The sequence below is a fragment of the Brienomyrus brachyistius genome, chromosome 9 (assembly GCF_023856365.1).
Source record: "Brienomyrus brachyistius isolate T26 chromosome 9, BBRACH_0.4, whole genome shotgun sequence".
Taxonomy (NCBI): domain Eukaryota; kingdom Metazoa; phylum Chordata; class Actinopteri; order Osteoglossiformes; family Mormyridae; genus Brienomyrus; species Brienomyrus brachyistius.
Genome location: NC_064541.1, coordinates 14363986 through 14378046, shown reverse-complemented (window position 1 = coordinate 14378046; position 14061 = coordinate 14363986). Strand labels below are relative to the sequence as shown.

The 14061-nt window shown below is 49.8% G+C and overlaps 2 protein-coding genes across 2 annotated transcripts; both read left to right on the top strand.

Moving 5' to 3' along the window:
• Positions 1-682: 682 nt before the first annotated feature.
• Positions 683-4182, top strand: coq3 (coenzyme Q3 methyltransferase). Its single transcript, XM_049024222.1, has 6 exons — positions 683-956; positions 1483-1635; positions 2084-2183; positions 2425-2667; positions 2927-3086; positions 3653-4182. Exons 1-6 carry the CDS (start codon positions 715-717, stop codon positions 3853-3855), a joined length of 1101 nt encoding a protein of 366 aa, XP_048880179.1. The 5' UTR covers positions 683-714; the 3' UTR covers positions 3856-4182.
• Positions 4183-4309: 127 nt separating this feature from the next.
• faxcb (failed axon connections homolog, metaxin like GST domain containing b) lies at positions 4310-9972 on the top strand. Its single transcript, XM_049024221.1, has 6 exons — positions 4310-4950; positions 6192-6327; positions 6443-6639; positions 6723-6940; positions 7239-7355; positions 9306-9972. The coding sequence occupies exons 1-6, from the start codon at positions 4691-4693 to the stop codon at positions 9605-9607; spliced, it is 1230 nt and encodes a 409-aa protein (XP_048880178.1). The 5' UTR covers positions 4310-4690; the 3' UTR covers positions 9608-9972.
• The last annotated feature ends 4089 nt before the right edge of the window (positions 9973-14061 follow it).

Genomic DNA, 14061 nt, shown 5'->3' with positions numbered 1-14061 from the left:
GAATTGATGGAACAGTGTAGACCAGTGGTTCTGAACTGTTTTAGCCTCAGGACCCACATTATTCATCAATCACGACCCCGAGTTTTTGTTGGAATGTATTTGTTTATTTTGGCAAAAAATTGGGGGGATAGGGTGTTGCTGGCAGTAAAAAAAAAAGTATTTCTGGGATGACATTTAATATCATTTGTTGACCACCAAACCCATATTTAAAAAAAAAAAGCTTTTTTTTCTTAAAACTACATTGTCTGTGACCCAAAGAAAATGGTTCCCATCAGTTGAGGATCACTAGTGTGGAGGACTGAGGATCAGCAGGATGTGTGAAATTTTAGCCCTTCAGAGGTGATGCAGCATTCTGGGCAAATGGGAAGAAAGCTTTGGTGCATGCATGTCATGGTAGCTCCACCTTCCTTTCTGCTGGCCTTAAATATAAATAGAACCGCTATAAACCGGGGTGGACGGTCTTACTAAAGACCTTCAGTGTATGCAGATTTTTGCTTCAGCTCCCTAATTGCATTATTAATTAGAGGACTGATTACCTGAAGAGTCACCTGGGTTTGAACATCTGACCTAAAGGGTATCCCAAAAACCGGCATACACATTGGCCCTTTGCGGATAAGACTGGCCATCCCTGGTGTTAAATATATATGTAATTTTTTGAGAGTACTGACTTTATAACAACGTTTGACAAGCAAAGCCCTCGATGTAGGAACTTTAATGCGCCCGAGTTCGTGTTTCCGCCCGGTTCGTCCTGTCGCGGGTCACGCCGCCGCTATGCTCCGTAAAGCGCTGGGAAGCTCCGCTTTCCGTCTGTCCCTGGGTCTGGGGCTTCAACGTGGCAGGGTCCTAGGAGCGATTTTTCCGGGGATCCCCGCGAGTGCATGCCGTGTACACAGTCCCCAACCCAACGGAACAAGACGCCATGAACTGGTGCGCACAGATGGCAGCACCGTGTGTAGGTGGGGACTGACTGTCACTGACCTTCCCGATACGGTGATAAGTAAATAAATAATTAAACGATGTAATTAACGGAATTAAATTAGCGTTACCTTCTGTTGCTTTGTATCGCAGTCATATAATATTAACTAATATTCTGACTCTTCACCGCTACAAGGCTGCCAATTCTCACGTATTTGATATTAAACTCACGCTTTCAGACTGTCACGCTCACGCAAATCTTACGGCAAAGCTACATCATTCCATTAAAAACCTAAAATTAGCTGCATCGGGGTGGTTTGCGAGCTATTTACACGGCAATAAGAGTTACGCACATGTAAATGTGTGCAGACTTGTTTCGAAAGTCTCACGCCAGCCAGATGACCACAGTTGGTAACGCTAGGGTTAACGCACCGTTTTGCCTTCATTAGAACGTTTTATTTATTTTAAAACCGTGCTGTAGTACACCGAGCTCTGCAACAGAGCTACCCAGCAGGCCGTTAACTGTCACTGGGTTTCATGGTACCCACACATTCTATGCCCCCGCAGTCTGCACCACTACAGCACGGGTTCATCATCACGGACTACTCTGGACCCCAGCGAGTTCAAGAAATTTCAGGCTCTGGCCAGCAGGTGGTGGGATGAGCGAGGAGCTTTTGCAGCTCTTCACTCCATGAACAGCCTCCGGGTGCCCTTTGTAAGGTGAGCATGGGTGTGATCGTGTGGCCAGGGGCCATCTGGCTTCACCGTGAGGCCTTTTTACTGTTTCTAACATCATTCTCAGTTATGTGTCTGTATTTGATCCAGCGACCCTCCAGGTCTGCCAAGTGAGATGTAGAGGCATCTCACAATGTGCCCTTGTGTCTCTCATTCACCAGCTAGTCCCTAAAACAGTTGCGGGTGAATGGTCTTGCTCAGGGGCCCAGACATTGATTCTACCCTGCCAGCTCTGGGATTTGAACCAACAACCTTCCGATCACAGACAGTGCCTTAACCCACTGAGCTACAAACTGCCCCCACTCCTGTTCTGTTTGTGGTTGAATTTCTGGAAGGTGGGGTGGGTTATTGTGAAGGCGGGATTGGTAGCTACATTAAGAGAATGAGGGATAGCAAGAGTGGCCTGACACTTTCTGGATACCTCTGTCTGCAGGGACAATCTGCTGAAGATCCACCAGGGCCTGCAAGGAGGGAGGCTCCTGTCCGGGATGAGGATACTGGATGTAGGCTGTGGAGGAGGCCTGCTGAGCGAGGTACAGCCTGTGCTTTGTGGGTGTGTTAGGGTGCTGAGGTGACATCAGAAAGAAGCAGGATATCTCTGGCAGCATCTGCAGCCTGAATAGTGGGAATGTGATTTGTGCAGAAAATACCCATGAACGGCTCCTGCGTCTATTCTGCTTGCTTTACAGTGTCGTTTTTGGCCTCCCACCAGAAGGTGGCACTATTGCCACACGGATTATTTAATGGTTAATCTTCCTTGCGATTCCCGCCCAGCCCCTGGCTAGACTGGGTGCTGATGTTATGGGCGTGGACCCGGTGGAGGACAACGTGCGGATTGCGGAGCTCCACAGCTCGTCTGACCCGGCCCTGCGGGAGCGGCTCCAGTACCGGGCTTGTACCATCGAAGAGCTGTCCAGCGAAGAGAGAGAGGCGTTTGATGCCATAGTGGCATCCGAGCTGGTGGAGCACCTGCTGGACGTGGACGTGTTCATACAGTGCTGTCACCAGGTGCTGAAGGTGAGCCAGAATGGTGTGGAGGCCTGCATGCATACATGCATCTAGTCTCTTAAAACCAGTTGGTGGTGTCCAGTCTGTGTGAGAAAATCTCTCTCTTACTAGCTCTAACTGACAGTTCGTGGTTTGTTTCTGATAATGTGATTTGCCATGGCTCTATAACTGACTCTTTCAGTCCAGTCAGATATTGCCGACTCAGTTGGCTGAGATTCGGCCAGAAAGGGGAACATTGTAGATCTGTGAGCATTCTATTTTTTGGCAGCCTGGGGGTTTGCTTTTCATCACCACCATCAACAAGACCAAACTGTCATACGTGCTGGGCATCGTGGTAGCTGAGCACCTGCTACACATCGTCCCCCCCGGCACCCACACCTGGGAGAAGTTCATCAGCCCTGTTGACCTGGAGAGGATGCTGGAGTCCAGTAAGTCTCCCTTTCCCTTAAGGTTGCTGTGACGATCAGTCTTGGCACACCGGCCTGTGCAGGGTTCAATAGGTGTACTTTTTTTCTGTTCTGATCCCACCCGCTGTCCATGATTGGCTGATGCAAATGTGACTCCGCGGGGATGGTCAGCAGGACTAACTATGCGGTTACTGGCATGTATCTTTTAAATGGTATAACCGTATGCGTTTCTACTGATGGTGAGTGTCGCTTACTGTGGAATGTGTGTGTTTTGTTAGCATATAACCTATGAATGTTTAATTTTCCTGGCTTCCACGTCTGTGCCTCTTAGTATTAAACCAATAGTAGTTGTTAACGGAGAGTAACTCTTTTTTTTTTTTTTTTTAAAGGGCTGTCATCTCTGTTAAAATTACTCACCACGTTTATTTGGGCTCTTCGAATCTGCTGCCTCAAACATCCTGCACCCTCCAGGGTTGTGGCATGACAGAATGACCGCGGAGGCGTGGTTAAGCTTGTCAGATTGTTCACACGGGCACGTTCCGGTTTCATTTTGTCCGGATGTTGTTTTTAAGTGTGATCTTCCCCAGATGGCTTCTGCGTGGAGTCCATCCAAGGCATGCTGTTCAACCCGCTGTCGGGATCCTGGAGCTGGGCGGAGAGCACGGCGCTTAACTACGCCCTCTGCGCCGTGAAGGGGAGGGAGGAACAGCCACCCAGCCACACCCATGGGCCGGAGCAGCAGCGGACCCACGACGGAGGTGCGGCCGACCAGGAGCGCAGGGAGAGCTGACCGCATCGTGGATTCTGACGGCGGATCGAGGCAGCGGGTACTGGGTCCCATCTGCCTCATTTCTAAACAAGCTCCGGAGACCCATAGCGTTGGCGCGGTGTGACATCATCTGGGGGTGGGGTAGGTGAAGGAGGTCCCCAGACCACGGGTCCCCAGGCTGAGGACAGCAGTCTGTCGAGCTTGACACTAAGTGCGTCTGTATGAAAGCGTGCCTCTCTTTTCGATTTCAGTATGACTATATGGTTATATAGAATAAAACTTATTTTTGTTATGATGTAGGGGGAAAAGTCTTGGATTACAGTTTGAATAAAATTCTGATGAACTCCACGACTTTTTTTGCTCGTCTTACAGAGAACTGTTAACCCCCCCCCTTTGCCTATGAAACCAAAATTTCCCAGTCCCATTTCTCAAAACCACGCTTTATTACATGTGATTGTATATGCGTCTTGTGAATTGTGAACAGCGCATGAAATACACGTGGGTTAAGAAGGGCATCGTGAAGGATAGTCCGTCTTAACTGGCCGTGACAGTGAACCACTTCAGGGGATCATTTTGGAATTAAACGCAGACAGGAGTAAATGCGATTCGGTATAGTGTGGGCTGTCAGTAATACGTTTATATGATCCTCGGGAACAAATGAGGCTATAAGAGGTGGTCCGGTAAGACGACGCTGAGCTGCAGTCCCGCTGACGACAGCTGCACCCCTAGTGGAGCAGGGAAAGCAGGAGATGCTGGATGTGGAGCGCAGCGATCAGAGGACCAGCGAGCGGACCGGCCTTCGCACCGCCTCTCGCCGTAACGCCAATGCAGCCGGACGCATGCGGCCGGGGACAGGATGCTGTGGTGGGGTGGTTTCCAATCCTCCCGATCGTGCGTGCTCGATCTGGGCCGCAACCGGAGTTTCTCGCTCGGGCTTTGCGGCTCCGATGATCGCTTCTCGCTGTACGGGTACGTCGTGGCCTTCCATCTGCAGGACGACGGCGGGATTATGTCTGGGCTGGGGTCCGACACCTGGTGGAAAAGGACCCTCTACCTGACCGGGGGAGCCCTAGTGGCAGCCGCTGTCTACATCCTACATGAGCTGCTGGTCGCCAGGTACCGAAAATGACACTGATGCCTATGTCTCTGATCATCTCCCCCGAATGATGAATGGGAATACAAGCTGTCTAAACGCGGCGCACCCGCGGGGGACGTATCGTATGGACTTTGATTATTGGCTTTCATTTGAGAAGTGCCCCGTCTCGGCTTTTTAGGGATACGTCTCACTGCGTTTTGCGGGATCATCTGCATGTCTTTCGGGATGCATTTCTGCATTTACACACGACATATGCATGTGAATTACGATGATGAAAAGAGCATCCTGTATAGCTTATTGGGCTATAGGGGACTGAGGCATGTTTATTAAATTGCTGCCGCTGCATAAAGTGCATACATTTTTAATTTTCCGTTTGTTTTCGATGTATTTCGGATGGCGGGGACGTCACGTGGGTGTATGCAGCCTCACGTGGTCTGCTACTTAACGTCGCACAGAAAGCAGTGTTCTGACGAGTTGAGATACTTGTGATGTACTATCGAGCATTTTTGCGCATGTGCAGCTCCACCGTTTGGGGGTTAGGGTAAAGGTTTTAGGGGTTTTTGGGGGGTTAGTGTAAGGGATAGGGTTGGGGCTATCGATTTGCACTGCGGTAGCCTAACTCGACAAAGTAGCTCAACTCGACAGGACAAGCAGCTTTCCACCGTCTACTGTGTACACCATAATCAACAAAGGATCCTGTGGTACCCCGAGAAGCCGCAGGACATGCATGATGCTCCAACACACTCCTATCCGACACGGACGTGTGTATTTCCATGCAGTTCTATTCTGAATAATACCACGTTCTTGAAAATTGGGGAAGACACTCAACTGAATTCTTTTAGAGCGATAAAAGATGGAGAGATGACCACCCGTATATTCATAATATTTATAACACTGAAGAAATGAATGCTGTTAGAATCCAATGGCCCGCAGTCTACCGACGTCGATAAAAACGTTTGCTGGACAGTAATAGCTGCTTCTAAAAATAAAGTCACAGGTACAACTGCAGTCACTTAATAGTGATGAAATACTGGCTGTCCGTTTGGAAAGGAAACATCTCAAGCAATCATTGTTTATGCGAAAAGGCGGAAATAATGAAGGATTGTCAGACGTATAAGAGGATATCGGGGGATGTGGCTTAACAGTTTTAATGTAAAGGTCCATTTTTTTGAAGGGGCAAATGAAGCCAAATTAAATATTGGGGGTGGGATACATGATGATGTGATTATGAAGTTTCTCACGCTGCATGTTCTGCGTGTAGGAAGGAGCAGGAGATGGACTCTACAGATACCCTCATCCTGCACCAGTTTTCCAGGCCCTCGGGCTCCATTCCCAGCCTGTCGCCGTTCTGCCTGAGACTGGAGACCTACCTGCGAATGGGTGGCGTGCCTTACCAGGTGGGAAGACGGGTGTTACTCTCCTCGGCACTTGTTTGTGCCCTGAGATTAAGTCGACTTCCTTTTGTATGTTATGAGACTAAGGTGGCTTCCCCCCCACCCACCCCCCCGGCAGAATTACTTTGACGGGAAGCTCTCTCCGCAAGGCAAAATGCCGTGGATTGAGTACAACCAGGAGGAGGTGTCCGGCATGGAGTTCATCATGGACTTCCTGGTGGAGAAGCTGGACGTAGACTTGGATAAGAATCTGAACCCTGAGGAGAAGGCCGTGTCCCACGCCATAACCAGGATGGTGGAGGAACACTTCTACTGGTTAGTGACAGCAGCAGGCTGGGCTCCTGTAGCTGCTGGTCATAGGGTCATGGTTACGTGACATGTCGTGTGTGTTGTGTCAGGACCATGGCGTACTGTCAGTGGGTGGAGAACCTGGAGACGACCCGGAAGATGCTGGCCGTGACCGGGCCGCTGAGCCCCATCCTGAAGTGGATCCTGAGTCAGGTGAACCGTGGCATTGTGAAGCGAGAGATGTACGGCCACGGGATCGGCCGCTTCACCAGGGAGGAAGTGTACACCCTGATGGAGAAGGACATGCGCGCGCTGGCCACGTTGTTAGGTATTGCTGGGGGCGTGGCTGAAGGATTGGGGGTGTGGCTGAGGGATTGGGGGCGTGGCTGAGGGATTGGGGGTGTGGCTGATGTTGGCATGGGTGGGAGGGAGAGGCCACCAGTCAGGTGACACAGTGAAATGTATTGTGAGGTGAGCGGTGTGGCATAAGGCTAGGGGTCATGTTCAGGGGTGTGGCATAGGGGGAGGAGTCATGTTCAGGGGTGTGGCATAGGGGGAGGAGTCATGTTCAGGGGTGTGGCTTGAGATTTTTTTGATGATTCTGCTGCATGTGGTTTTTGCTGTAGGTGATAAGAAATACTTCATGGGGCCAAAGCTGTCGTCAGTGGACGCCACAGTCTTCGGACACCTGGCCCAGGCCATGTGGGCGCTGCCGGGCACCCGACCGGAACAGCTCCTCAAAGGTCAGGTGACTTTGCATCACTTCCTGTTTACCATCCACATCTTATAGCAAGTGTGAACCTGTAGCTCAGAGATGGTATCAGTGGTAGAAAACTCACTTTCCATTGTACAGACTTTATTTCAGGGTAGCCTGTATAGATTTATTCTATTCATCCATCCATTTTCCAAACCGCTTATCCTACTGGATCGCGGCGGGTCCGGAGCCTATCCCGGAAGCAATGGGCACGAGGCAGGGAACAACCCAGGATGGGGGGCCAGCCCATTGCAGGGCACACTGACACACCAGTCACTCACACATACACATCTACGGGCAATTTAGCAACTCCAATTAGCCTCAGCATGTTTTTGGACTGTGGGGGGAAACCAGGGTACTGGGAGGAAACCCCACGATGACATGAGGAGAACATGCAAACTCCACACACATGTGACCCAGGCGGAGACTCGAACCCGGGTCCCAGAGGTGTGAGGCAACAGTGCTAACCAATGCACCACCATGCCGCCCCAGATTTATTCTAGAATAGGCTAAACAAAAGTTTGCCATGATAGCTTATAACCTAATTTTATTATTTATAACATTATTATGACTTTATTTACAAACATAACTTCTCAACTAATTTTCCTGTCCCGAAGGTGGCTGATTTAAGTGCAGCAGATTCTCGATCTGTGCATTTTCTTCAAAACGGTTTAGAAATGCAGTTCAAACACGTGGCCACTAGATGGTGCCGGATGACTATTCACGTCTTTGGTCCCAAGGTTAAAAAACCATTCACAGGATACTCAAACACGACGTTGTCTTACATATTTTGATTCCATAAGGAATGTATCTGGTAAACCAGTCATTTTTGGTACATAAATAATTACACTTTTTTAAAATCAGGTTGTCAGCGGAATCATTTTCCATGACTGTTCGTGAGCATGACAAAATATCATGTGACACAACAGTCAATTAGAACTCCTGAACGATAAATAAAACACCTAAAATCCAGTGATTCCTTCTGCATTGCGACTTTACCCAATGCGGTTTCGATATATCGCGGGTTCTGCGTAAGAAATTAAATGGGATATTTTTTGGGAGTTTTTCTGATAGCCACAGACCAAGCGTGTTTACGGCAGTAAACCTGCAGTGGTCTTGCAGTGACCTCGCAGTGATTTTTGTATCTTGCATTTCTGCAATCTTTTTGCTTCACTTTGCTTGGCAAGGGGCCCAAAAAGATATTAGCAGTTTTTTTCTTATTGTGGAGGTCATGCACCCCTAAGCCCTGTGAAGTATCGACTGTACAAGAATGCAAAGAGCCTGCAATGCTGTCATCAACGCTTAAGGGGGCTGTTTTGACGAGTATAAAATGTAAAAAAAAATTGAGATGTTCAACACTTTTTGCAGTATTTAATATGTAATACTTAATTGCCTCAAGGCCATTTACTATAAGGTTCAATTCAATTAAATGTGATATATATAGCACTTTTAACAACAGTCATTGTCACAAAGCACTTTACCTATAACCGGCCCGAACCCCACCAAGCAAGCCTGAGGCGACAGTGGCAAGGAAAAACTTCCTCTAGCAGGAAGAAACCTTGAGAGGAACCTAGACCGGGAAGGAGACCCCATCCGCCTCTGGGCGACCGGGGAGCATTAAACTGTATTTACATTGACAGTACCATAGCTAAAATAGACGCAAATGACTTAACTGGCACTGTGCAGTAGAACATGCAGGAATATCCCAGTGCCAGTCTGATATCAATCTTTGCCAATTGAACATCATTGTTAAAGACAAATGCAGGACTTGCTGCTCCTATGGCCATGTTCTGAGGCTGATCTTTGTGTTGTATCTGAATGCAGCTTAAACTTCTAATGATAGGAAATCTATTGGTTTTACCCTGTCAGAGCAGATTTACTGCCTCAGGGTTTCCGCTAAGACGAATAACGGCTAACGCCCGTGTTTGCCTGTCCCCAGGTGAGCTGATTAACTTGGCCATGTACTGTGAGAGGATACGGCGCAAGTTCTGGCCCGAGTGGTTCGTGGACTGCTACGACTTCCAGTATGACGGCTCCAGTGACTCCAGCGAGGACGGGGGCTCCCCATCTCGGCCGCCGGCCCCCCGCCCGGTCTCCCGGACTGACTCCTTCGAGGAGGAGATCACTGGGAGCAGCCTGACCTCCTCCTGCCTGACTGACATGGAGGTCACCACAGACGAGTCACTCTTCAACTCCGACTTGGAGATGGAGGCGTCTGACCAGGAGCTGTCTAAGTGCTAGACAACGAGGTGGAAACACCTGAACAGGCCTCTGAGATTCCATTCCACAAATCAGGAGGATGTCACTGCAGCTGGGAGTCCTGCCAGTATCAGGGTCAGAAGCTGACAGGGGTATTTCAGGGGTTACCCTGCTGAGGGCTGTCTGAGCAGAGTGTGACTCACATTCAGCATAATGCAGTACAGTGGTTCTCAAACCATGCACCGTGAGCTCCCTCTAGTGGCGTCTCCGCTTTAACGCCGATTGTAACGTTGGTACGCGGAGAGCTTGGTGTTTGTGCACGATGCAAGAAGGTTGATAGGCGCTGGTATAATGGAAAATAATTTATTATAAATAAATAGTGGTTATTGTGAAAGGTGCTGTTTCACAGTGATTATGTCCCCTGTGACCCCTCGAGGGCTGGGGGTGGCTTTCTGGCTGTTTTATGTAGATGTAACCAGTTTAGCCATCCGGACTGAGGCTGAGTGCTAACACAGCTAGCATGATAGCTGCGCATTACAGGGACGATTTTGGGCAAAGTGGGATGATGCTGTCGCCGAGCGTCACTGTCCCTCCCTCAGGCATGGCCGCGCACATCTCTGGGTGGGGGGTAAGGTCGTCATGTTGGGATTAGAGTTTTCCCCATAGAAATGAATGGAAGGCCACCACAAAGATATGAGTACAAAGGTGTGTGTGTTTGTGTGTGTGTGTGTGTGTGTGTGTGTACCTGCATCTGCCTCTGTGTGCTTCACTCCATGCTGATGATTGGCATCCATCCAGCTGTAGTAGCAGGATGATTAGACCTCCACCAAGCTGGCGGCTGGGGGGAGGAGGTGGCTGGGAGAGGCGATTGGGGCACGGATCAGGAGCGGTCTTCCCTGGGGACGGAGCAGGTGCAGCCTGCAGGCTCGAAGGGGCAGCCAGAGCTTACAGCAGGCAGCACGGAGTCTTTTTCATTTGGGTGTGTCCCCCCCCCAACCCCCGTACCCCCTCCGCTGTCGCTCCGCAAAGAGCAGTAAACAGAGGGAAATTAAAAAGAGACTCCCTTGACACAGCCAACCAAATTAGAGCAAACTAATTACACAGAGTCAACACACTGCAGCATCTGTGTTTGTGGCCTGGGGGGGGGGAGGGGGGGCACACGCAGCCCGCTCGCCCACACGCCACGGCATCTGTGTTCATGGCCTGGAGGGGCGTCGCACACACATGGATATACACACCGCAACCCAGACCCGCATGGACACTCACGGCCAAAGCAGTACCTCCAATCCAAGAGCACACACACACACACACACACACACACACACACACACACAGACATATATGAATCTCCCCTTCCCGCACCACACTGAGGGGGCTGGACCTGCACACGCACCCGCTAAATCCTTTACAGACCTTTGCTAGCATCCCATTCCCTTATGCTGAACACAACCCAGGTTCTTATGACGAACACGCTTTTTAAATAAGGACACGGTTGTCCTGTGTCGTTCGCCGACTGAGCTGCCGAACCACGTCCGACCATCAGACTCCCTCTCCACCTTCAAGAAACCTCAAGAACTATCTGCTCCATAAACTTAACCTCAAACCTCATGCCTCTTACATTCCCTGAATGTTCTCATGTTGCACTTCTACTCCTTTCAAAGGCCTATTAGGTTCTTACTTTGTTACCTGACTGTAGTCGTGTGGCTTCTGCTCCAGTAACTGCTTTCGTTTGCACCTGGGCTTTCGTTAGTAGCTCAGCCTAACTACACTCATGTGTAACTACAGCATGTATGTTTGCAATGTGCTGTTTGCTTCACTTTGGACAAAAGTGTCTGCAAAATATGTCAAATGTAAATGCCGTGTAAATTAGGGTTTATCCAGGGGGGTGACGTGGTGGCACTGTGGTTAGCACATTTGGGACCAGGGTTCAGGTCTCCTCTCCTCCGTGGAGTTTGCATGTTCTCCCTGTATCTTCATGGGGTTTCCTCTGGGCTCTCCAGTTCCTCCCCCACAGCCCAAAATACATGCTGAGGTTAATTGGAGTTACCAGATCGCACATAGGTGGGGGTGTTTGTCTTGTAACACATCCCTGTGCATAATGGGGTGTCTGTGACCGCTGTTGTTTCCATGATAACGGCCAAGACCCTCAGATTATGAGAATATTCTGCGTCACAGGTCCCCTGTGAATTGACCGTATTGCTGTCGGACTCCTCTCTTTGCTGAAATGTCTGTAAAATTCACCCTGGAAATATAATATCTTTGAGTACTTAATACTGTAACTTGCTCGTAGGTTGTGTTTTGGCATTTCTGGGTGTGTGGTGATGTCATCATTCAGGGACAGGTTTCTTTTGGTGTGGGGGCTATCCTGTAGAATCCCAGAGCGAGACAGAGTGACACTCTAGAACCTGATCAATGCTAACAGCGGCTGCCTATGGGTGTTACATTGCTGTCTGAGGTCCGGTGTGCGGTTTGGCCACTGAGTGGATGTCTGCCTTAGCCCTGAGGCTGGCTTGTAGGACCGGAGGTGTCCTCAGTCTACCATCCCTCCCTGCCGGGGACAAAAGCTCATGTTAGCCTCAGCTGGAGCTGGTAACATGTGCAAGGGGGGTGAATAGCAGTCATTGCAGCTTGAGGGGGTGGCAACTCCAACAGGTGGTGCTATTTTCTTTTGCTAATGACATGGTGTGCAGCTGCTGGCATGCAGAGAGGTGCAGCTGCCGCAGCAACTGGATTGCACTGGGGCCAGTTTTAGTTGACCAAGCTGACAATGACTCCACAGCGCCACCTTGAGCCAACAGGCCGTATCAGGCTTCGTCCGTTCGTGAACAAAAAATTCTAAAATGCTAAAAATTTCCCACCAGAATCTGACTGTTTTACGGGCAGTATATAGATATGACAAAACACAAATGTCACTCGCAGTAATTTTAAAAAGTTCCTCGTCTGCATGTCCTCCACAGTGATGTTTCTATGGGGTATCATGAGTTAAATAACCTGTTATAATAATCAGTCAGAGCTGTACAACCTGCAACCAGCCTCAGAAATAGACACTCTGACTCACATCAGATCCCCTCCTCTTGTGGTCCTGCCTCATTTTATTCCTTTTTCCAAATCTCAAACCGATTGTGCCTTAAAACCCAGCCCAAAACCCTTGTTCTCCAAAACAATAATTATCGGGGCCAGTGAGACGAGGAGAGCCGAGCGGCCTTGCTCCGCCGTTTTTGTTCCCGTTTTATCCCCCCCTTCGTGGGAGAGGGGGGGCCGCTGGCAGGGCCTAGCGGAGCTGGCAGGCATCAGCGCAGATTACAGCGCTACTCTACCCCTCGGCGCGTCTGGGCTAGGCGCCGAAGGTAAAGCGTTTGTGTCACACTTGATTGCATTTAGAAATGGAAAAAACACCCAGACAAAGGCGAGAAACACGGACACCAGGAACCGGAGCCCTGAGGGACAAACCCCTTGTGTTCTAGGTCTCCACCCCCGTGCCATTAGGGCAGACACTGCCAGCGCTCACTCTGGAGCACAGCTTGGACCATCTGTCAGATCTCCCTCCTCCTGCCCCACCAGGTCTTGCTGGATAGCGACCAGCTTTAACAATTCATTTGTTTACAAACAGACACGCTCGCGGCGCCGGCCAGGTCCATGTCGTCACGGTTACCGCACTGCCAGCTCGGTCTTCCCTTCACAGGATACAACCGCGACGTCGCCGTGATCGATCATGTGGGAGGACCTGAGGACTCAGACGTCGCGAATATTTGCCAGTAAACTTGTGAATGTTTTATTTAGTATTTTGCATTAAATCGACGACCTCAGATACATTTATTTAAGTCTGTGCCTGCAGCACCTCCCCCTAGATGAAAGCCTGTAGCACCTCCCACCTCCCCCAGGTAAGGGTCTGTCTCCTCTGTCTTTCTCCTTTGTGTCTCTGTTTTTATAGACCCCCCTCTTCCCTACCACAGCCATTTTTTTCGGGAATAGACTCAGAAAGGGGGCCACCATACTGTGGTCAGTTTTGGGGAAACTACTCACAAAAGTAACCCGTTACAGAGAGAGGTGAAAAGTTCAGGTCCAGAAAGTACAAATCCAGACCAAGATTTTGTTTCAACCAGCCAGTTGAGTCTCTGTGACTGTGACTATTTATACTCAGCTGGTTGGTTGAAAGAAAACCTTGGTCTGGATTTGTACTTCCTGGACCTGAACTTCTCCAACACTGACTGTAGCTCATGATGCTCCCAGGGGGCTGTGGAATCACAGTTGCCCCACATACTTGTCCGCTTACAGCACCTACCCCTACTCCTCCTGACTCTGCGCCACCCCACTCTTTCTCCTCCACCTTTTACTCCTGTTCCGAACCCCATCCATGGTTACTCCTATCCATATCCTTTCTGGCTGTACCGGATCCAGTCCAGACCGCTCCTTTCCCAAGTTCTCTTTCAGCATCAGGAGCTGATGCACCAGAACCGTCCTGTGGCCTTGGGGGCAAACGCAGCCTAAGGCCGTCA

Excerpts from the sequence above, each read along its gene's own strand:
- faxcb (XM_049024221.1), top strand. The coding sequence starts at position 4,691 with ATGCTGTGGTGGGGTGGTTTCCAATCCTCCCGATCGTGCGTGCTCGAT. Across the intron at positions 6,640-6,722 it reads GTGGAGGAACACTTCTACTG|GACCATGGCGTACTGTCAGT; the intron begins GTTAGTGACAGC and ends GTGTTGTGTCAG. Across the intron at positions 6,941-7,238 it reads CGCGCTGGCCACGTTGTTAG|GTGATAAGAAATACTTCATG; the intron begins GTATTGCTGGGG and ends TTTTTGCTGTAG.
- coq3 (XM_049024222.1), top strand. The coding sequence starts at position 715 with ATGCGCCCGAGTTCGTGTTTCCGCCCGGTTCGTCCTGTCGCGGGTCAC. Across the intron at positions 957-1,482 it reads GATGGCAGCACCGTGTGTAG|TCTGCACCACTACAGCACGG; the intron begins GTGGGGACTGAC and ends ATGCCCCCGCAG. Across the intron at positions 2,668-2,926 it reads GCTGTCACCAGGTGCTGAAG|CCTGGGGGTTTGCTTTTCAT; the intron begins GTGAGCCAGAAT and ends ATTTTTTGGCAG.